Here is a 20739-nt window from a genome sequence, read left to right on the forward strand (position 1 = left end):
CCCGCTGTCAGGATTTTAACCCCTTGGAGACACAATTCATCACCCAAGAGGAAAGAAGTCAGCCTGTGGTTTTACATCAAGTGGGATTTATCTTGTTTTGGAGCCCAAAGCAAAGACTATTAAACAACCATTCTGTGCTGAAAGGGATGTCTGACTGCCCTTCCCTGAAGGATCAAGCCCTGGGCAGACTTACACACATCAGTGCATCCAATAGAGGCCCATACAGAAGCAACACCTGTCCTTTACAACATCAAAATTCCAATTCAAGATAGGCAAGGTGCATTTCACAAGCTTCAATGTCCTTCCTTGGCGGGAAGGACCTCTGTGCCAACACCGACTTCAAGAGCATCCAGACCTGTACCTCTAGAGGCCCAAGGCTGCCAGAACACAATGCTGACCAGCAAAGTTTTGTTTGGCTTTCAAAAAAAGAGCAGCTTCCTTTGGAGGTGCATCCCCCAGAGGGAACAAGGATCCAAGGTTTGGAATCAGACACAGGTCACAGGACACACTGGAAAGTTGGACAGAACAGGACACAGCTAAAAGACGGGCCACAATGTAAAGCACCTCTAGCAGGTGTTAATGACCAATAGCTGAGTGAGAGTGCATCCACTCCAGAGCCCAGTCCTAACTTGCTCCTCCCCCACTGGAGGGCAGTATGGCCACACTTCATAACCCAGGCGGTCTCCTGGGACCCTTTACCACATATGCTTTTGAAAAGCCTGCTGGTGCACTGAAAAGCCTTTCTCCCACTTAAGATAATGTTTAGAGACCATTTGTTTTATAAGACAAACCCCTAAATGGCACTAACCCATTTGCATTCTTGAAAACGTCCCTTTATTTAAAGCTACTGCAGATGTCCAAAATTGCACCCAGATGGAGACACCGTTGAGTGAGCGGGTAAGACAGTTCTCTCCAACGATGGCAGTGAGCTGTCCAACAAGGGCTGTGGGGCCGAGTCCCACCAACACAGTGCACCAGACTGGACATGTGTGCTATGGGACTGGCCTTTCCCTCCACCAGGGCAGAGGGCCAACCAAACGCGGCCTCAACCAAAGCCTGGAAACACACTTGGCCGTCTTGCACCAAAGGCCAGGGTACTCTGGCGGTCTTCCTTTCCCTACCTCAGAGGCAAAACAACAACAAAAAAGCCTATTCCTTGCCACAGGGCAGAAGCGCATGAGTCTCCCCCCCCCCCCACCCAGCACACCTGCCCCACCTCAGCTGCATCATGGCCCCAGGGACCAACAGCTGCGCTGAGCCCACAGCAGAGCCAGAGGCGATGAGTGAGACCCGCAGCACTGCTCCAACATCCTGGAGCCAGCAGGAACCCACACTGCTCCCAGGACAGGGCCGGCGCACACATGGTCCTGCCTCCGTGCAGGTTTCAAATGTGTTGTTTATTCACTATTTTTGATGACTATAAATAAGTGTTTCCACTATGGAAAAGAAAGTTAGCACAGTACATTTTCATGACTGGGGAATGGATTTTCTGAAGTCATCTTCAATAGGGCAAAAACTTAGAAAAAAACCACCTGAATGTTGGAATTCAGTTCTTTATATAAAGTCCCTTGTAAAAACAAAACAGAATAAAAACAAACTGAAAAGAAGGGGCAGGGCAAAATTTTAAAAAAGAAAAAAGAGGAAAAGAATGGAAGGAAGAGAAAACAAGGGAAGGCGGCTTATTGCTCCTCTTCCGCTCTATCCTTGGTCTCGGCGTCTTCCGACTCCTTGTTCTCCTCCTTCACCGAGAGAGCTTCTAGCTTCTCGGCCACCTTCTCAGCATTGTCGTTTTTGCCCGACCCTGCTAAGACATAGGGGGACACAGTAAGAAAACCGAGAAGCACCACTCTTCCCAGCCCACCCACCTCCTGTGACCCTGGGCGAAGACCACAGGGCAGGCCACTTCACCATGTGCCAGCCAAGGCAGCCTCCAGGGTCACCCAAATTAAGAGCTCACACCTAGGACCATGATCAGGCAGCTCAGTCATATCGGGCCCCAAGTAAGCAAGTGACTGTGAGGACCTCTTGAAGCCCCTTTGGCCTCTGGTGGGCTCTAGCCAGACGTCATTTTACTTGACGGCTAGCCTGGGTGCTGTGAGGCCAGGCCAGTGAGCACATGCTTGGGGCCTCTATGGCTACCTCACTCCCCAGAAGCACCGTGTCCCCAGACAACTGCATCACCCATGACAGGTCAAGGTGGTCACAGCACCCTGGGATGTTACTCTGGCAGACGGAAAAAGCACCCGCCTGGGGCTGCAGCCAGGTGCAGAGTGAGTCTGCGAGGCAGTCCCCACCCCCAACTCCACGTCACCTTTCTTTTCTCTCTCTTCGATCTCTTTCCTGCATTCTTCAAACTTTGTTTTAAATTTCTGTGCATCTGCAGAAAGAAGAGAAGAGACCTCCTAAGAGCCCTAAAAGGTCTGAAGAGCCAAGATTCACAAAGGGCTCGTCCCATGGGTGACTTAAAGACACAGCCCTGGGCTCATTCTTGCCTGGACCAAGCAGTGACTGTTTCTCAAGTCCCTCCAGGGACTGGTAGCTAGGTTGGCCCATCTCCCTCCACCTGACTCTGTGACAATTTGGGCAGAATGGTACACAGCACTGGTGGCCATGTAAAACCACGGGGTCAGGAGCCTCCTGGCCAGACACTCTGCTCTCCACTCATGTCAGAGTAGCTACTAGATGAGGCCCACTGGGCACTTCTGACAATCAGGGCTGGAAAAGACATCCAAGCTGGGGAGAGGTCACCATGGGCCTGGGATCCCAGCACCTGCTGGCAGTCAGGTGGCTGCGAGGGGACATGCCTGCCCTGGGTAGACTGGATGCCCAGCTCCCTTTGAGGTTAAAAGGGAAAAGGCACTGCTCTCATCAGAGCCCACATGAAGCCTCGAGGGTACACAGGTCGACTGCAGCACTCACATTCCTGCCCCTGAGAGAGCACCAGACAGCAGAATGAGACTGGTCCCTCCCACAAGCTTCTCACAGGCACTATCAGTTCTTCCTGAAAAGCAGTACCCAAGGGCCTGGTGGCTCTTCTGCTTACTTTCAGCATTTAGGAAGCGGATGGCCAGCAGCTCTGGCTTGGGGCACTCATCGGCAAAGTCGGCGTGGGTGTTCCAGACCCAGGCACGGTCGCTGCCTGCGTTCGGCTTCAGCTCCATCATTGGCGTGACTGGGGAAGAAGAGCCATGTGAGGATCCTGACAACTGCTACGAGACCACCCTGGGCAACAGGAGGTCCTGCCTTGGGGTCCACCAACCAGGCCTAGACAAACTCCTGTGGGATACAGGATCTTACTCAAACCTCTTTGAAAATGTCCCATGTTCACTTAAAACCAGGACTGTCCTGGAGTGCCTGGGTGGCTCAGTCAGTTAAGCGGCCCAGTTTGGCTCAGGTCATTGATCTCACAGCTCGAAGGCTTGTGAGTTCGAGTCCCACATCGGGCTCTGTGCTGACAGCTCAGAGGCTGAAGCCTGCTTCTGATTCTGTGTATCCCTCTCTCTCTGCCCCTCCCCTGCTCATGCGCTATCTCTTTCTCTCTCTCAAAAATAAACAAACATTGAAAAAAAAAAAAACAAAAAAAACCCCACAGGACTGTCCTAAATCTGGGAACAGGGTGACCTGCTCCCTGACGAGGAGAACACCTCAGAAAGGATCTCCAATCCCACTGGAACAAGGGCTCCAACACCAACAGAGCCACTCATGCCCAGCCCTTCCTGTGGAGCACCCATCATGTAGCTATGTCCTTGCTCAACCACACCATCAGGTAGCTGGCCCATTGGGAAGTGGGGGACAGAAGCCATAAGTGGGGTAATCATCCAGGAGGACATGGAGTCAGCTTTGCACTTGCCAGGGTCCCTAGGAGACAAGGACACCACAAGTAGACACCATGGGCCCTGGTGACATGCACATACACCATGGAATAAGTAGGAATCTGGAATAAGCAGATACACCCATGTCCTCAGGCTCTGCACAGACCCAAAAGGAGAAACTGACTGCGCAAAGAACAAGAGCACACTTGTGCACCCCTGTGCCCCTGGCAGAGGTCTCCAGGGACCTGAGCATATATTGACCGCCTGAACCAGGAACAGTCACACCATCCCCATGCAGACACCTGGCAAGCCCTTGACCTCTACAGAGCACAGAGATGCCATGGCCTCCTGCTGCCACCACCCACCTGGCACATTAAGGGTCTATGGTATGTAGGGGTCCCAAAACACACCTGCAACTCAGAAACAACCCAGTGATCTGACAAGGCTCCTGAAGAAACATAGGGTGTCAGGAAGTCCCCTGGGGAGCGATTCAAATTGGAGTGGAGGCCAGGGGCCAGAGCAGACAGGTGGGGGAAGAGGGAGAGACACAAGAGGACTACCAGAATGGCCCCTAAGGAAGGCAAGAAAGCCCCTCCCTGCCACCTCTCAGGAGGATTTCTGCAAACCCGCCCATCCTTCCACATCACCCTCAAGAGCTGCTCTGCTCAGGTTCCTGCCAGGTCACCCCAGGTGTCCAGAAGAGGGGCCCTCCCTTGCCAGACATGCATTCTACCCAGTAACACACACACGGCACCAGATCAGGAATGGAGCCCAAGACACATCTACTTCCAAACACACATAGCACTGCAGAACAACCTAGCAGCCAAAAGACTGATATGGCGGGGACTTACTGTCACCCCTTCACAGGCCAGGCCTGGTGTGGCTTTCCCCAGACCCTCCCATCCCCCAACCATGTTGAGCCCAGGGTTAATGCATCACACGTGTTCAAGGGCCTCAACCTGTCACCACCCACTATCTGTTTGGTCTCACAGACACCTAAAGATGAGGCAGCCACCTTCTCTCTGCACCCCTTCCCCTCTGTGTTCTCACCAGGGAACACCCAGCAGGGACAGAACACACCAAAGAGTGGGAAGGCTGCCTACTGGGCACATCAAAATACAAATGGGAGCACACATCCTCACAGCACTGCCCAATCCTTGGGCAGGTGCTCCACGGACCTAAGCCCACACTGGGGCTCTGCTTCCACCCCATCATGTCCTGTCTGCTTGGGCTCCACATCTTGTGTGCTATAAGCTTCTCTGCAGGTCTGCTCTGAGTTCAGAGCATGCTGGAAAACTTCATTTCCTACTTTAAGTTCAAAACACACTGCAAATATGCACTCTATGTCATAATGCACTCCCAGATTCCTAGCCCAGCACTGAAAGCAACCTGCCCAAAGATCTGAAGGTATCCTCATGTGCAGCGCTGGAACTTAGAGTGAAAACACACTCCCAAGAGGCCACCTACTGTAGTGGTTGGCGCATATCTTCAGGGTCTTGTCCCTCCTCATGAGGAGGCGGATGGTCCCTTTCTCCTTATGCTTCAGAAGCTTGACATCACCTGTGCCTCGTTCCTTCCATTCTGGGAGATCGTTCTCTGAAGCAAATCGGAATAGCTTTGCCCGCCTTCAAGAAAAGCCATTACAAGAGAGCTTAAATGTGTGTGAAGACAGAATAAACAGTCAAACGTTTGCTGGCAAACAACACTTATTTCCTATACCTGGAGTCTCTACGGACGCCCCTCCCTTTCTTTGTACTTCTAGGACGATTAAGTCAAAAAATTACCAAAAAAGCAAAACAACATTCCTAGTATTTACTTGGAATAATGAAGTGAAAAAGAAAAGGGATTTCTACAACCACAGAACTTTCCAATTTTAGCATATGTGCTGCCGAATCGAGTACAACAACCACAGAACTTTCCAACAGAAAGACACAACTTCTCAACAAAGACACCTCCTGAATATGCTGGGCTTGCCTGTGATCGTAGTGCAGGGGAGCCCCTGGTGTCCCATAGGGCTGCAGAGGGTAGCAAGGAAGCAGATGGAGGTTGAGGACCCCTGCCCTCCACAGGGCCAGCCCTTCCCTCTGCTGTGAGATGCACCCTGTGCTTCCCAGGCCCCCCAACCCAGAGAGACCTCTGCAGACCTCTCTGTTCAGGCCACGAGGCTCTGGCCCAACGTCTTGCCTTTTTGCTCTGAGTAGCACCTCACACTGGGCCCAGCCAAGGCTCCCACCCAGATGGGCTCCCATGGTGAGCCCAGCAGTCCTGCCTTTAGGACTTCAGGCTGATGTCCTCCATTTCCTTACCCACAGGACCCCAGCCTTGCTGGTCCATTTCCTGCACCACACTCTGCTCTCTCTCCCAAACTCAATTCCGTTACGGGAGACAGTGCCCTCACAAGGATGCCCGCAGAGCTTTCACCTGGAGCCCAAGGGCCCAGACGCAAAGGCCTGACCTGCTGGCCTCACTTCCCTCAGGAAAGGCCTGTGTCCAGGACACTGAAAGCAGTTCTCGGCCTTGTGAGGGCTGAAGAGGGTAAGAACAGCAGCACCAGCTGCTGGGAGGAGCCAACCCCTGGCTGCAGCACCATTTCCGGGCAAACCAGAGACGTGGAAAACCAGTATCTTCAGGGACTCACCTACCACTCTGAGACCAAGAGGATGTATATGACTCTCCTTCCCCAGGCCTTTGGGGGTGGTGGGAAAGGGCTGGTCTCCCCAGTCTGCCTTCCTTAGAGGGAGGGATCACTGTTCCCTGCCCCCCACTCACAGCAAAGCATTCAAATCCTCATCTGGCTTCTTAGTTAGAATCTGAAGACGGTGGAGGAACTCCACTTGGACAGGAAAAACGCTCCAGCCTGTTTCCATTAACTTGTGACTGAGTCTAACGTTTCCTGTGATTCTGAGTACAGACAACGGGTCAGTCTCAGCAGTGTGGATTTTGTCGCAGACATCTCAACACATGGCTGGTGCCAGTACTACTTAAAAACGACACATGCCGTCATAGCCTCACACTGAAGGTGTCAAACACATGCAGGATAATATTTAGAAAGTAATCTCGATAAGCATAACACATCCATTTTCATTTGTAATTCCAGGCATTATTTTGTGCATTAAAAACGCTGAATTGGGAGTTCACAAACTTCAGGATGCCAAAGTCTGGCGTGCAAAAGAAAAATAATATTAATAATGGTAGAGACTCCCTATTCAACCAGAAGAAGGGGGCCATGGGAGTTTTGGGAGGTAGCAAGCCTGTAAGGTGACATGAACAGGAGGCTGTGGAGATGTACCTTGGTGGGCAGAGCAGCAGGGACAGGACACCAGGGAGCACCTGTGCTCTCCACAGCACTGGCCGCCGGGAAACAGGGGCACCCAGTGAAGAGTTATCCAAAGAGTAGATTCTAACAGCAGCCCTGATTTTCCACGTAGGATTAGTCATCATACAATTCCAAGCCCTTTCTACAGCTCCAGTCTGATTTAAGGTCAGGCCAAGACCTTGACACCTGTAAAAACTGTAACTTCAATCTTACATTAAAAGATACATGTTTCTCAGGATGCCTGGGTGGCTCAGTTGGTTAAGCCTCCAACTTTGACTCAGGTCATGATCTCATGGTTCATGGGTTCAAACCCTGCGTTGGGCTCTGTGCTGAAACCTCTGAGCCTGGAGCCTGCTTCAAATTCTGTCTGCCTCTCTCTCTGCCCCTCCCCTGCTCACACTCTGTCTCTCAAAAAACAAATAAACATAAAAAAAAAAAAAGATACATGTTTCTGGAGCAACAGGAGCTTACTTACATTTTAAAAAGCTCTTCTTCATCTTCTTCCAGCGTTTTAATTTCTTGCTCAGGAAGAGAAACTATAGGCTCAAACTGGGGGTCATGGTTGGACTCATCTGCATTCTCGGTGGAGGTGTCATGGTCCTCATGGGTGTCCTGTGGAGTGAGGTGCAGAGAGGTGACCCTGCTGGCGCCAGAGCGTGCCCCTCACCCAGAGCTCAGCAGTGGGCACCCCTCCTAGTGAACGGCCTCATCCCCAAACAAGAGATTAAGCCCACAGTCTTTCACATAAGGGTTTGCACGCACAGAGTGCAATAAGATGCTGAATTTCAGCACCCTCCCCAGATGCATCAATCACATCTGTGCACATACTGGGGCTCCTAAATTGAGCCACCTACTGGCAGATGAGAAACTGCCTCATCACTTGAACCTCAGTTTCCTCATCTGTAAAATGTGAATAATCACAAGGGCAAATGATTAAAAGATGCAATGACAGAAGAGGGTCTCAAGTAGAGTTGTCACCCTTTAATCAAAAAGCAACCATTTGGGTTTTTACTGGTTGAGAAAAATCTGTTCTCTTGCTTAGCAGAAAGGAAAAAGGTTGCTACAGGATGGCTAGTGCTTACACGCAACTCACAGTTCTGTCAGCAATTTGCTCTTAAATCAGAAAGTTGATGTGTCAACAGAAATCGTACAATGAGCCCTAAGATTCTGAAGCAATTTATTAAACTACAGGGCACAAAGAATCAGATTTGAGGTTCAAGTCTCACAGAACACGTGGCTTGATGATCTATAAATCCGTAAGCTGGGAGACCTCCCTACCAGACTCGAGCCAAAAAAGAAAATATATAAGCTTTCATTGCTTTCCTTGGTTGGATAAGCACTGCGGCTCCACCAGGGTCAGCTCACCCGAGCAGATGCCCTCGGTCAACAAAGCCACCCCCACTCTGGGTCGGTTCGACCAGGACCCGTCCACCCCGCTGAAACGTGAGTTTCTGCCACAGAGGCCTGTGGCGGCTCAAGACGTGAGAACAGAATGAATGAAGTACTGCGTAGGCGACGGGAGGAAGGGACGCACGGTTTTGGTGGGAAGCCTGCAAGTGGGCCGAGCCAGGGGAAACCCGCCACCCGCCCCACTTCTCAGACGAGCGGCGAAGTAAACTCGAGACCGAGGAGTCGGGGCGGCGGGCCGCCCCACGCCTGGATGGAGCTTCCCGGCCCCACTTGGGACCGCCCCAAGGTCACGCGGGCGCCAGGCAGCCCCCGAGCCCGCGGAGCCATCGTGCGACCTGGCTCCGAAGGCCTCGAGCCCCCAGGCCGCGCTCCCCAAAGTTCCGACCCCGCGCCACCGAGGCCCCACAGGAGCCGAGCCCACAGGCCAGCGGGGGTTGGCAACGGCGGCGCGGGCCGCCCACGTGGCCGCCGATAGCGGCCTCGGCCTCCCGGCCCCCGCCCAGTCCCCACCCGAGCCCGGCCGCACCTTGGCGGCCGCCATGGGGACGCGGCGGCGGCGGCTCGGCTGGCTCGGTCGTCGCTGGCTCCGCGGCCTCTCGGCGGCTAGTCGTGGCTCCTTTCCTCCGCGTCTGGCGCCGGCGCCTCCCGCCCTCCCGCTCTTCCCTCCGCCCCGCGACCCGAACCCCGACCCCTGACCCCGGCGGCGGGAAACGCGACGCGATTCAAAACCAGTGCAGCTTTATTGGCTCACACGGCGGACATTCTCATTGTCCAGCCCGCCCCGCGCTTCCCGCCAAAACGCCCGCGGCGCATGCCCGGCCCGCCCGGCCGCCAGGGGAGTGGGTACTCCCGGCGGCCCTCGCGCGCGCTTCCGCCCCACCGCAGCGCGTGCCCCTCGAGCACGAGAAAAGGGCTGGGGGTAGGAGGTGACGCGTGGTGATGATGTCACCGGAAGCCAGGATGATAGAGATGCGCGGCCTCGGCTGCACTCGCTGGCGGCGGGAGAGCGGCCGGCTAGGTGAGCGGCCGGCACAGGCCCCTGGCGGGCAGGCGGCACACCCCATGCCCGAGACCCGAACCTGAGCACGGAGGGTTCGAGTCCCGCCTTGTCGGGGGTGGAGCCGGGGATAGACCTCGCGGCGTCGCACCCGCCCTCCGAGCGCCTGCCTCCCTTTGCCAGGACCGGGACCAGGTGGCGGAGGCAGCCCTCGTGGAGCCCCCAGTCCGGGCAGCGGACGGGCGGACGATGAGTGATAAACTCGACAGTGAAGTAAAGTGAAGGGACATTCTGATGGGAGACCGGGTGGGAAGGGATGGAGATGGGGGTGGAGGGGGAAACCCCTGGGAGAAAAGTGGGATCGGAGGTGAGTTGGGAGAGGAGGGAAGGGAATGGAGGTGAGGCTGGGCATAGGGTGCACTAATGGAGGTCTGGATGTGGGGCTAGCGAACTGGGGAGTTCAGGTTCTAGGGTGCAGCCCGCAGCCCAGCCCCTGCCTGTCTCCACACAGGGCCCTGTGCCCATGGAGGGCTGCAGCCAGGACAGCAACAGTGCCCAGGGCAGCCCTGAAGCCCTAGCCCCTCAGGAGGAAGAGGAGGAGGAGGAAGGTGGGGCTGGGGTGGCTGCAGAGTCTGTACCTCAGCCTGGGCTCTACAGCTACATCAGGGACGACTTGTTTACCTCGGAGATCTTCAAGTTGGAGCTGCAGAATGTGCCTCGCCACGCCAGCTTCAGTGATGTCCGACGCTTTCTGGGCCGCTTTGGCCTACAGCCTCATAAGACCAAACTCTTTGGGCAACCTCCCTGCGCCTTTGTGACATTCCGTAGCGCTGCTGAGCGGGACAAGGCCCTGCGCGTGCTGCACGGTGCCCTCTGGAAGGGCCGTCCACTCAGCGTGCGCTTGGCCCGACCCAAGGCTGATCCCATGGCCAGAAAGAGGCGGCGTGAGGATGAGGGTGAGCCCACGGCCACATGCATCGCAGATGTAGTGACCCCACTTTGGACCGTGCCCTATGCTGAGCAGCTTGAGCGGAAGCGGTTGGAGTGCGAGCAGGTGCTACAGAAGCTCGCCAAGTGAGTGCGGGTGATCACCCTCTTGGCCCTGGAACTTTGCTCAGCTCTATGCTTGTTCAGCCATCCCGTGCTCTGTATAGACATCCTTAGGTCCTCCATGGTCTCTTGGGTAGCTAACCACTGAGACCCATGTGTAACCAGTGGGGACACTGAGATCCCAAGGGAGGGGCCCAGAAGACCTGGGTATTTGGAGAGTAGCTGGGGAGGGTTGCAGGGGCAGCGGGCTGAGTCCAACCTTGGCCCCACCTCATCCTGCAGGGAAATTGGGAGCACCAACCGCGCCCTGCTGCCCTGGCTGCTCTCACAGAGGCACAAGCACAACAAGGCCTGCTGCCCGCTGGAGGGGGTTAGGCCATCACCCCAGCAGGTCAGGCCCGGCTGGTGTGGCCAGAAACTCACCTCATGTTCTTAAAGGAGCTCTTCTCACTTATCTTTGCCATCCCTTTTCATGCTTTGTATTTATTTCTCCTATTTCTCACATGACTGTTACTTGTTGTCAGCCCCATCTCCTGGACTGCCAGGCACTGTGGGGGAACTAGAGCCTCTTGCTCACCACCATCTCTCACTTGATGAGCTGTTCTGTCCACTCACAAGTGCTGGATGGCCAGGGTAAGGTCAGGCATGTCTCTCTGCCTCCCTCTACCCTCCCTGCAGACCGAATATCGTAATAAGTGTGAGTTTCTGGTTGGCGTCGGGGTGGACGGGGAGGACAACACAGTCGGCTGTCGGCTTGGCAAGTACAAGGGCGGGACATGTGCTGTGGCAGCCCCCTTTGACACCGTGCACATCCCTGGGGCCACCAAGCAGGTGGTGAAGGCTTTCCAGGAGTTCATCCGGTGAGGGCTTATGGCTGGGCTAGGGGCCCCAAGAAGTCCTGAGGTGGTCTGGGAGCAGAGGGCCTGCCTGGGGGATCCTGGGATTGTGATCTGGTGGGTGGGGCTGGAGGGGAGAGCAGGGAGACTGCTCGCCCAGTCCTGGTTGGCAGATATTGAGGACTCAGGGCCGCTCATGGCTCCCACCACAGGTCCACTCCATACTCAGCGTACAACCCAGAGACATACTCAGGCCACTGGAAGCAGCTGACTGTGCGCACCAGCCGCCGTGGCCAAGCCATGGCCATTGTTTACTTCCACCCCCAGGTCTCAGGCAAGGAGGCCCTGCTGGGGGAGGGTGTCTGGGCCACAGTGAGTTGTGATGCAACTTTACAAGGCCTTTTCTACTGCTTACCCAGAAGCTGAGCCCTGAGGAACTGGCTGGGCTGAAGGCCTCCTTGGCACAGCACTTCATGGCAGGGCCAGGCAAGGCCACTGGGGTGACCTGCCTCTACTTTGTAGAGGAGGGACAGCGGTGAGGACCCTGGGTAGGGATGGGGTGGGTCCCTGCAAGGGCTAGTGATACTGATGGACCTTACCCTACCATCCACAGAAAGACTCCCAGTCTGGAGGGCCTGCCCCTGGAGCACGTGGCTGGAGACCGATGCATCCACGAGGACCTGCTGGGGTTGACCTTCCGGATCTCCCCTCATGCCTTCTTTCAGGTAGCCCCAAATTTCTTAGGATCATGAGGACACATGGAGGGAGACCTGACATGATATCAAGATGTGATGGAGACAGTGGGCTAGGGCAGTGACAAAGGATTAGCCTGGCAAGAGACCTGGGGATAATGTCCAGGCAGGGGAGCCACAAGGATTGTAAGGTAGATGAAAGATCATTTGCCATTAGATTCTTTGACAACCCTCTTGGAGAGCCATATGTGGGGTGTGAGAACAGGAGCTGGAGTAATGCCAGGGCTCTGGTGTGAGCTCTAGTACTCAGAAAAGAGCTTCATAATTGATCGAGGGGTGGTGATATCAGCATCGTTGCCTTTTAAAGCTAGGAGACTGAGGTTGCCAGGCAACCCTCATGGGATTGAGGGTCAGTCTGAGGACTAGGCTTTTGGCTCCCTGATGGTTAGACGTAGGGGAGGGGTAGGATCAGGAGACCTAGGAAGAAAGTGAGCGAGCCAGGAATTGGGCCACAGAGGCAGGAAAGATGCCCAGGGAATGCAAGTGCTTGGCATGGGGCAGTGGGGGAGGTGGGCAGGAGGGGAAGCCAACTTGGGCAGCAGGGCTCCCCTGACATCCTTGACACTGCCGGCTCACCCTCCAGGTGAACACCCCAGCAGCCGAGGTGCTCTACACAGTCATCCAGGACTGGGCCCAGCTGGACACAGGGAGCACAGTGCTAGACGTGTGCTGCGGCACTGGCACCATTGGCCTGGCACTGGCCCCGGTGAGCCCTCCTGCCCTGCCTGTGGATACCCTCCCCACACCACCCATGTTGTCACCTGCCTCATGATCCTCCGTGATCCCCAGCCTGAAGACTAAGGTTAACCGTAGTCTGCCAGATTTTCTTCCACTCTCCAAATGCCTCCTGCTGTTCCCTTCCCTAAGAAGCCCCCAGGATGGGTCAGAATGCCATGAGTCTGTCCTTTACTGGTTTCAGAAGGTGAAGAGAGTTGTAGGAATTGAGCTGTGCCAGGAGGCTGTGGAAGATGCCCGGGTGAATGCCCAAGACAATGGTGAGAGCCAGCGCCCCACAAAGGTGGGCAGCAGATGCCTCTGCTGCATACCCTCAGCACAGCACCTGGGACCCACCAGGTGGTTCTTAGGACTCATGGTGGGTGGGGTGAGGGCAGAGAGTACAGGAGGGCTCCTATTACGTGGACTTAACACATGTCCAGGATGCCTGAGGCTGCCTGATGGGGGAAGGTGAGCAGCCTCCCTAGACAACAGGCTTTCCTAATGCATCTCTGGCCAGGGACTTCAGGACACCAGGCAAAGCCCTGTGGGGGAGAGTGTCCTTGGTCCCCTGACAGGGCTGTCATGCCATGTCCAGAGTTGAGCAATGTTGAGTTCCATTGTGGGAGAGCCGAGGACCTGGTGCCCGCTCTGGTGAGCAGACTGGCCTCCCAGCAGCTCGTTGCCATCCTGGACCCTCCTCGTGCTGGCCTGCGTAAGTGGTCTCCATTTGGGGGTTGTTAAGGGGAAGATGGTGGGCAGGGATGTTGGGATGGCACACCAAGCTGTGCAGCCTCAGACCTGATGCCCATCCCATCTGGGTCTCCTCAGATTCGAAAGTGATCCTGGCTGTCCGAAGAGCCGAGAACCTCAAACGGCTCCTGTATGTCTCTTGCAACCCCCGGGCAGCCATGGGCAATTTTGTCGAGTGAGTGTGAGGTGGGGGGATCTGGGGTGGATTGGGGCCCTGCACACAACCTCCCCCTCCTCCACAGGAGCCCCTTCCAGACTCACGTGGCTGATCTTGATACTCCTTTCTCACCACAGCCTCTGCAGGGCCCCATCTAATCGGGTGAAGGGCACTCCCTTCCGGCCTGTCAAGGCTGTGGCCGTGGACCTGTTCCCGCAGACCCCGCATTGTGAGATGCTCATCCTGTTTGAGAGGGTGGAGTACCCCAATGGCACAGGGGCCCTGGAGCCCCAGGACCCTCCAGCCCAGCCCCCACCAGGGTCCCCAGATGATACCCTGCAGGAAACTGGGGCTTCCACCTCTTCCTAGGTCCCTGGAGCACTAGAAACTTGCCCTTTCGGAATAGGGCCCGGTCTTCATCACCGGGGCAGAAGCCAAGGGGCTCCCCAAGTCCTTGCCTCATCTCAGGATGCTCAAGCAAGCACCTAGAGAGCATGAGACACAGCTGCCCCAACCAGGGTCAGCCTGTCCCCATGGACCCTAGGCTCTTGTCCCCTACCACACCCCCCCCCCCCTCCTCTTCCCAAGTTCCTTTTGGGCTAGCTGGGGCACAGGGTCAGAATAAACCATTGCTGAACTACTGGCATGACTGATGAGCATTCAAGGTTGGCAGATGGGGCCTGCCCTTACTTTATCCCCTACTGCGGATGGGGGGGCAGGGGGAAGCCAGCAGGGCCCCTTGAGCACCCTGCCAAGACTAAGTCTGAGTCCCCAGCTGCCAGTCCCTCCACATGGCCGGGAGTCACAGAAAGTGTGCCAACAGCGCCAGGTCTCCTGCTTATTATCCTAAGAGAAGAAGAAACTGGGAGCTCATGGCTCAGAGCCAGTTGTGCATGTGGGGTGGAGACATGGCAGGGGGCCAGGCCTATCTGCTACAGGTCAGCCCAGCAGGCTGCACCACTCTTCCTGCACCACGAGGGGAGGTTCCATCCCCAATCTGGCCCTGAGCTCTGAAGGGAGGCCACTGTTATGACCAAAGGCCAGACTGGGACACTGCTCAGATGTTGCAAAAGCAGTGTCCCCAGGCAAATGCCTCAGCCCTGTGAGACAGGCTAAAGAGGGGGATACTGGCCAGCTGAGGGTCCACAAAGCCCCATAGCCTCACATGGTTAGAAGAAACAAACGCCAGTCATTCCCTTTTGGGACAGTTTTGCTTTATGCATTCAGACAATCAAGGCTCACCCTTAAAGCCACAGCTTAGCCACCACCTGGAAGGTACACAACAGGCAGTGGCCACATGGAGGTGGCATCAGTACAGGCTCCACCTGCCCTCTGCAGCCACAGCATGGCTGTGTGCACACAACACTCACACCCACATAGGAGGGACAGAGGAAGGACACGGAGAGGCTGCAGCAAAGCTCGCTGCCTCTATTAACGTGTGCACGAAGCTTTGGTTCACAATGGCGCATCTGGCTGTTCTGAGAGCAAACACAGTCAAATGATTATTCACAGCTGCAGACAGGAGGCAAGACAGAAGCAAGTGTCTAATTACAGCAACTTGATTTAAGGATTTTGTTTATAAACGTCAACACAGAAGCCAACCTCAGTCACATAGGTGGCAAGGGAGGGATACACTGTGGGTGGCACACAAGACCCAACATTGTCTTCCTGAAAACAAATGCCATCAACACCAACCACGGGGGACATGATGGAGAACAGGCACACCCGTGGAATGCGACAATGCAACCCAGCACTGGGCTCCTGCAGCTGACAGTGCACCATCAGCACACAGCACCCTGAGCAGGCCCTGGTGACAGGGAACTGATGACTACCTGTACCTTGCACATGGGGACAACCAAGGGCCCTAAGCACACCCACATCCTCTGGGGTTCAGGGCAGGAACACACTTATCCCTGCACTGGTCCACAGGAGCCACTTGGGAAACACAGGCTGCTGGTCAAAGTAACAGGCTGGCCACCAGGCCTGGATGCATAGGGCAACTGCCCTTGAAATCCAGTGAAGCCATTGTCACAGGGAAGACAGCCACCGTCCATGTGTTTATGCCAGGTCTGGAGAAGAGCGCCACTTTGTGATCACGGATGGATTGCACTGAGGGTCCTTATTTCCTCTTTTAAAATCCCCGTGCTAAAATGCATTAACTTGTTTATATCTGCTACGTGACTCCAAATCTACCTTCTACTCTCACTGTAAAAGTTTCTTTCCAAATGCTAAAATTTCATAAAAGCTTTAAAAATTGATGGGTGGACAGATGGACTTGACTGTGCAAAAATCATTAGTAAAAAGTTGCCAGAGGCCAGTGAAGGTGAGGGGCCTCAGTGTCTTAAGAAGGCGTGTTTTTAGGACATTAAGACTTACTCAGAAAAATGGACCACACGCCAACCCAGGACCAGGGCAACAAGCCAGGCATACACTGGCAATGCATTTCAAGGATGGCAAATAATCACCTTGAGGGTTTGCCTACAATCTCTGAAAAATAGTTCTGATTCTAAAATTGTGTTTATCTTAAACCAAAAAGGTCTGAAATACTCCTTCCTGTTGTAACCTTTTCAGAGAAAAAGGGAAAACACAAGAGGCAGGGAAGGGGATGGGGGTCCCAGCGTGCGCCTTCTGACCAGGTCCCTGCAGTGGTCTGCGGGAACCCTGGGCACAGGGTACCACAGAACTTTGCCACCACTTTCTCATTTTATCTGACATTTGTCAGTGCATGTTATGTACTGACACACATGAAAACCTTCATCAAACCAGTCTGCAGCAAGTCCACATAAGCAGAGGTTATCCACAGTTATTGTCAAGCTCTTGGCTTCCACCTGTGTGGACAAGCAGAGTCCATCCTTGAACACGCCCACTCAGACCTGTGGGCGGCCCCCAAGGAAGAGCTTCGTGGCCCTGCTGTCCCCATGCACCAGAGCCCCACCCCTCTGGCCCTGACAGCAGAAGCCTGGCCGCAGGGGAGGAACTCAGATCGGAGGCCCGAGGCTGCAGAGTGAGTGGCGTGAGGTCTCCCTGGCAGCAGAGCTGGCAGTCCCCGCGCCTGACCCTGCTGCCTCCCTCATACGTCCACAGTGCACAGGGGCTCGCCACCAGGCTGGGCAGACGCCACAATAGACATCTTGGGTTTCTTTCGTGTCTCCTCCTGAAAGAACAACAAAGGTCAGGGATGCCAACAAAGTAGGAACATGTGGCCAAGCGCAACTTCAGGCAAGAGGCTCCTGAGGCAGGGTGGATATGTGAGGGGGCAAGCTCAGCACACTGGTACCAGGTAGCCTCTGGAGTAGGAGGGCACCACTGCTTTGCACTACACCACATGAGAAGGAAGGAAGGTCTGAGGAGTGGACCAGATAGGGGGCTGGCTGGGTCTTCCTGGATGCCATCTCAGAGAACTGTGTGCTGGTGCTTCCCTGGGAAGCAGACCACACAGCACAGAAGTGAAGGGCCAAGGAAGTTACAGCCACCAGGGACAATCACGTAGGTGGTTCTCTCTCCCCACCCCAACTTGAGGGCAGGTTCTCTCTCCCCGCCCCAACTTGAGGTATCTCCTGGACCAGAAAGGCCAAACATACAACAGATTCTCATTCCCCACCTCCCCCTCCCCGGGGTTTTATATAGGCCTCCAGGCAAATACCACAGCTTCACAAGGTCCTAGCCTAGAAGATCCTCAGGCAAGTGGTTTTAGGAAGCTTCATAGGGACTGAGCCTTACCCAGGTTCAATGTTGTGTGAACCATGCTCCTCCCTCACAGAAATGACAAGGACCCAAAGAAGAAGAGGCCCAGGATGGCAGTCTGTGTCCCACAAGACCCTGAGAATGGGAGACCTGACTGGTATAACGTCCCTGCCTTCAAACTGAGTACTGAGTGGAAATACCCAGAAGGCAGGTCCTTCACAACCACAGGCAGGGCTGAGAGTTCTATAATGTAACTAAAAAGTGAATTGATCTGATGCAAATGTCATGAATGCTGAAACGCAAGGAAAAGCACATCTACCCTAGAAGTGTTGAGGCTGACTTCCCTCCCACAGCTGCCAACATGGCTGTGCTAGGTGCCCCTCCCCTCCCTTGAGGGCAAGAGGATGAGGGTGCGGAGGGGCCTTTGGTGCTGGCCGGGCCTGCACACTCACCCTCTCCTCAGCCAGCCTCTTCATCTCCTCCTGTAGTTTGCTCAGGATGTGCAGGTTTGGCTTGTTCTTCTTGGCATATTGCTGCAGCTCAATCACACTTTTGTCCGAGGTCTCCTGGGGAGCACAGCACCTTGCTCTCAGGACTGCCTGGGGCAGGCCCCACAGACATATTACGGCCAGCAGCCAGAGCTGCACTCCCAACCCCCAACTGGCAGCTGACACAGCCACAGAGAATGCAGACCAGTCCACAGCTGCCCAGCTCACTTTCTGACCATACTACCCCCACTTCTGCCTCACCCTGAGCAGGCAGAAGCCACAGCCTCTTCCCTTCATGGGGCAAAGGCATCCTGGCACCCAGCTGCCTCCACTCCTGCCATCAGCTGGGGACTCATACTGCCCAGACCCTCAGAGTGGAACGATCAGGGTACGGCCTCCGCCAGCAGGGACAGCATGCTGCCCGATGGGATAAACCCTGGCACTGGGGCCCAGCTGGGAGCCCATCAGCCCTAGACACTGCGCTCTCTGCATATCTGCAAACCCTCCAACTTTGAGAACAGGATCAAGCTGTCCTGAGGCCCTTCCTGTCTGAAAAGGCCATCTCTGAGGCCGCCTGCCGTGCCTTCGAGTGTCAGACTCCACCTGTCCTCCAAAAGATACAGGCTGAGGCTGTGCCTAGACTGGACGCTCATCCTCCAACTTAGGGAGAGTTCCCACTCACAGGCCAAAGCAGGCTTTTCTCAATCTTAGCCCAAACAAGATACAGCACAAAAGTAAAGGCACATGAAGGCAGAAATCAGCCTCATCTGTAGTAATTGGAGTTTTCTCAGCAACACATATCTGGAGGTTCCTCTCTAAGCACCCTGGGGGCCCAGTGTCACCTCCTTAGATGCCACATGGCCACCCCTCCCCTCACTGGGATGCAGGTAACCCAGACTATTTCTGGAAACATCAGGGTAAAAATAACGTAAACACCTCCCAGGACTTCTCTCCACCCCACAAAACATACAAACCTAAGGGTACTGGTTTAAATCTCTCGATCTCGGCAAAACAGCAGAAACTAAACAGATGATGTGTACAGGTGTTTAGTAAAAAAAAACTGGTGTTCATAAGCAGGAAGAGGTGGCCTGCATCTCTTACTCTCCCTTAAGCTTCTAGGGGTCCTCAAATTAATCCAAGGGCTTGCAGTTCCGGTGTGGGGGAAGGGGAGACACCAGGTCTCAGCTCAGAAGCTTCCTCTCCACTGGGGCTGGCAGCACTCACCACCTGTACCTCCTGCTGGGCAGGCTCACCCCACAGAGCCAGAGCCAGGCCCAGGCTTCTCAGGGAGGGAGACACAGCATGAATGACCACCTCCCACCCCCAAGGTCACAGACATGGCCCAGCAGAGCGCCTGAGAAGCAGCCTTGAACAAGAGCAGAGCTGCCCAACACTATCTCCGGTGACAGCAGGACCTCAAACAGGTGTGCCACGGTGGAGGGAGGATGATAAGTACAGAGGCTGCCCTAGGTCCTGGGGAGGAGCCTGGTTACCTGCTTGACCATCTTGCTGCTTTCGCGACCATACATGCGCAATAAAGACCCCCAATTCTTGACATGTGGATGCAGCAGCTGAAGGATTTTCTGAGAGGCTAACTGTTTTCCAACTCTCTTATTCTTACCTGTGAGGAAGGAAGAGGAAATGTGGAGAGGGAGTCACTAGAACATTCAGCTGTCAACATGGCCACCTTGCCTAGAGAGGAGACACACCTGCCATTCCCCCACCCAGCAAACGGCATGTTCTACAGGAGGGGGTACAGACGTCTTCCACCACTGCAGTGGGCACTGGAGTCTTACAAAGCTGAGACCAGGACCCACCCTAACCCCATTTAGCAGAACAGCTCCCTCAAAGGCTTCAGAAAATCAGAATGGGCCCAAGGTCATAACTTACAAGGCCTCCCTCCCACCACACCCTACACTTCCAGAGATACAGACAAGCAAAACGAGTACCATGAAGCACATAGCCCAAGGCTCCTTGGGGACAGGCACAGGGGAGGGAGGCTCTGCCAGAAAGCCCAGAGGAGTTTCCAGAGGGTGTATGAACTTTGAAAGAGGAGTTTCTATGTATGCAGAGGGAAGGTGGGGCCAGGGAGCAGAGTGGGTCTGAGTGCCAGGAGATGCCTATGGCCAGACAGACCAAGGTGGCCACACTTCCCAGATAGGGAGGTCAATGGTGCCAGCACTCCTTCTATGCCACACCTGCCTGCTCCAGAAGGTGTCTCAGTGAGGACTAATATCTGCTGAATCACAGGGGACACCCAGGTCTGTGAGTTCTGTGATTTTCCCAAGGCCAACTTGTGTGTTACTTTCTAATTTACATAGCACTGGTTTTGTGTTTATAGTAGTCATACAAAGTTTTCTTTTAAAATAAAGTTGTTTTCAGAAGTGGTTACTTTAGGGGTGCCTGGATGGCTCAGTCAATTAAGCATCTGACTCTTGATTTCAGTTCAGGTCATGATCTCAGTGTGTGAGTTTGAGCCCCACATCAGATTCTGCACTGACAGTGCAAAGCCTGCTTGGGATTCTCTGTCTCCCTCTTTCTCTGCCCTTCCCCCCACTCATACATGGCACACTCTCTCAAAAATAAACATTAAAAGATAAGATAAAATAAAATGTAGTTATTTCAAAAACCAAATTCAGTGGGGCGCCTGGGTGGCTCAGCCAGTTAAGCATCCACTGGCTCAGGTCACGATCTCATGGTTTGTGAGTTCGAGTCCTGGATCAGGCTCTATGTTGACAGCTAGCTCAGAGCCTGGAGCCTGTCTTCAGAT

At 54.6% G+C, this 20739-nt stretch overlaps 3 protein-coding genes and 1 non-coding gene across 10 annotated transcripts in view; 1 reads left to right on the plus strand and 3 right to left on the minus strand.

Annotated features, from left to right (window-relative positions):
* Positions 1–1378: 1378 nt before the first annotated feature.
* Positions 1379–9411, minus strand: RANBP1 (RAN binding protein 1). 2 transcript variants are annotated; one of them, XM_043559357.1, is made up of 6 exons: positions 9065–9411; positions 7604–7740; positions 5280–5437; positions 3044–3172; positions 2312–2377; positions 1379–1801 (listed from the first exon to the last, which is right to left on the minus strand). In XM_043559357.1, the coding sequence occupies exons 1-6, from the start codon at positions 9077–9079 to the stop codon at positions 1680–1682; spliced, it is 627 nt and encodes a 208-aa protein (XP_043415292.1). In that variant the 5' UTR covers positions 9080–9411; the 3' UTR covers positions 1379–1679. The 2 variants fall into 2 exon arrangements, with proteins under 2 accessions (XP_043415292.1, XP_043415291.1); XM_043559356.1 differs by having other exon boundaries at positions 1379–1804; positions 9065–9325.
* On the minus strand, positions 2155–2280 carry LOC122471085. The gene has a single exon (XR_006294102.1). It is a non-coding gene; the product is annotated as a small nucleolar RNA SNORA77 (small nucleolar RNA).
* Positions 9412–9457: 46 nt separating the features above from the next.
* On the plus strand, positions 9458–14438 carry TRMT2A (tRNA methyltransferase 2 homolog A). Of its 5 annotated transcripts, none has more exons than XM_043559351.1 (13): positions 9458–9556; positions 9719–9808; positions 10047–10609; positions 10868–10976; positions 11264–11445; positions 11634–11748; positions 11841–11956; positions 12035–12146; positions 12757–12879; positions 13093–13168; positions 13408–13602; positions 13719–13815; positions 13935–14438. In XM_043559351.1, exons 2-13 carry the CDS (start codon positions 9785–9787, stop codon positions 14164–14166), a joined length of 1944 nt encoding a protein of 647 aa, XP_043415286.1. In that variant the 5' UTR covers positions 9458–9556; positions 9719–9784; the 3' UTR covers positions 14167–14438. The 5 variants fall into 5 exon arrangements, with proteins under 5 accessions (XP_043415286.1, XP_043415288.1, XP_043415290.1 ...); XM_043559353.1 differs by having other exon boundaries at positions 13417–13602; XM_043559355.1 differs by having other exon boundaries at positions 13486–13602.
* A 2337-nt stretch (positions 14439–16775) lies between these two features.
* DGCR8 (DGCR8 microprocessor complex subunit) overlaps positions 16776–20739 on the minus strand; it is a 35429-nt gene continuing 31465 nt past the window's right edge. For both annotated transcript variants that reach the window (XM_043559350.1, XM_043559349.1), the window contains exons 12-14: positions 19463–19590; positions 17934–18047; positions 16776–16951 (exon numbers count right to left, since the gene is read on the minus strand). In XM_043559350.1, the coding sequence (XP_043415285.1) occupies positions 16868–16951; positions 17934–18047; positions 19463–19590 (326 nt within the window). In that variant the 3' untranslated portion in view covers positions 16776–16867. The remainder of the gene's footprint in view (positions 16952–17933; positions 18048–19462; positions 19591–20739) is intronic.

The sequence above is a fragment of the Prionailurus bengalensis genome, chromosome D3 (assembly GCF_016509475.1).
Source record: "Prionailurus bengalensis isolate Pbe53 chromosome D3, Fcat_Pben_1.1_paternal_pri, whole genome shotgun sequence".
In the NCBI taxonomy this organism is placed as follows: Eukaryota; Metazoa; Chordata; class Mammalia; order Carnivora; family Felidae; genus Prionailurus; species Prionailurus bengalensis.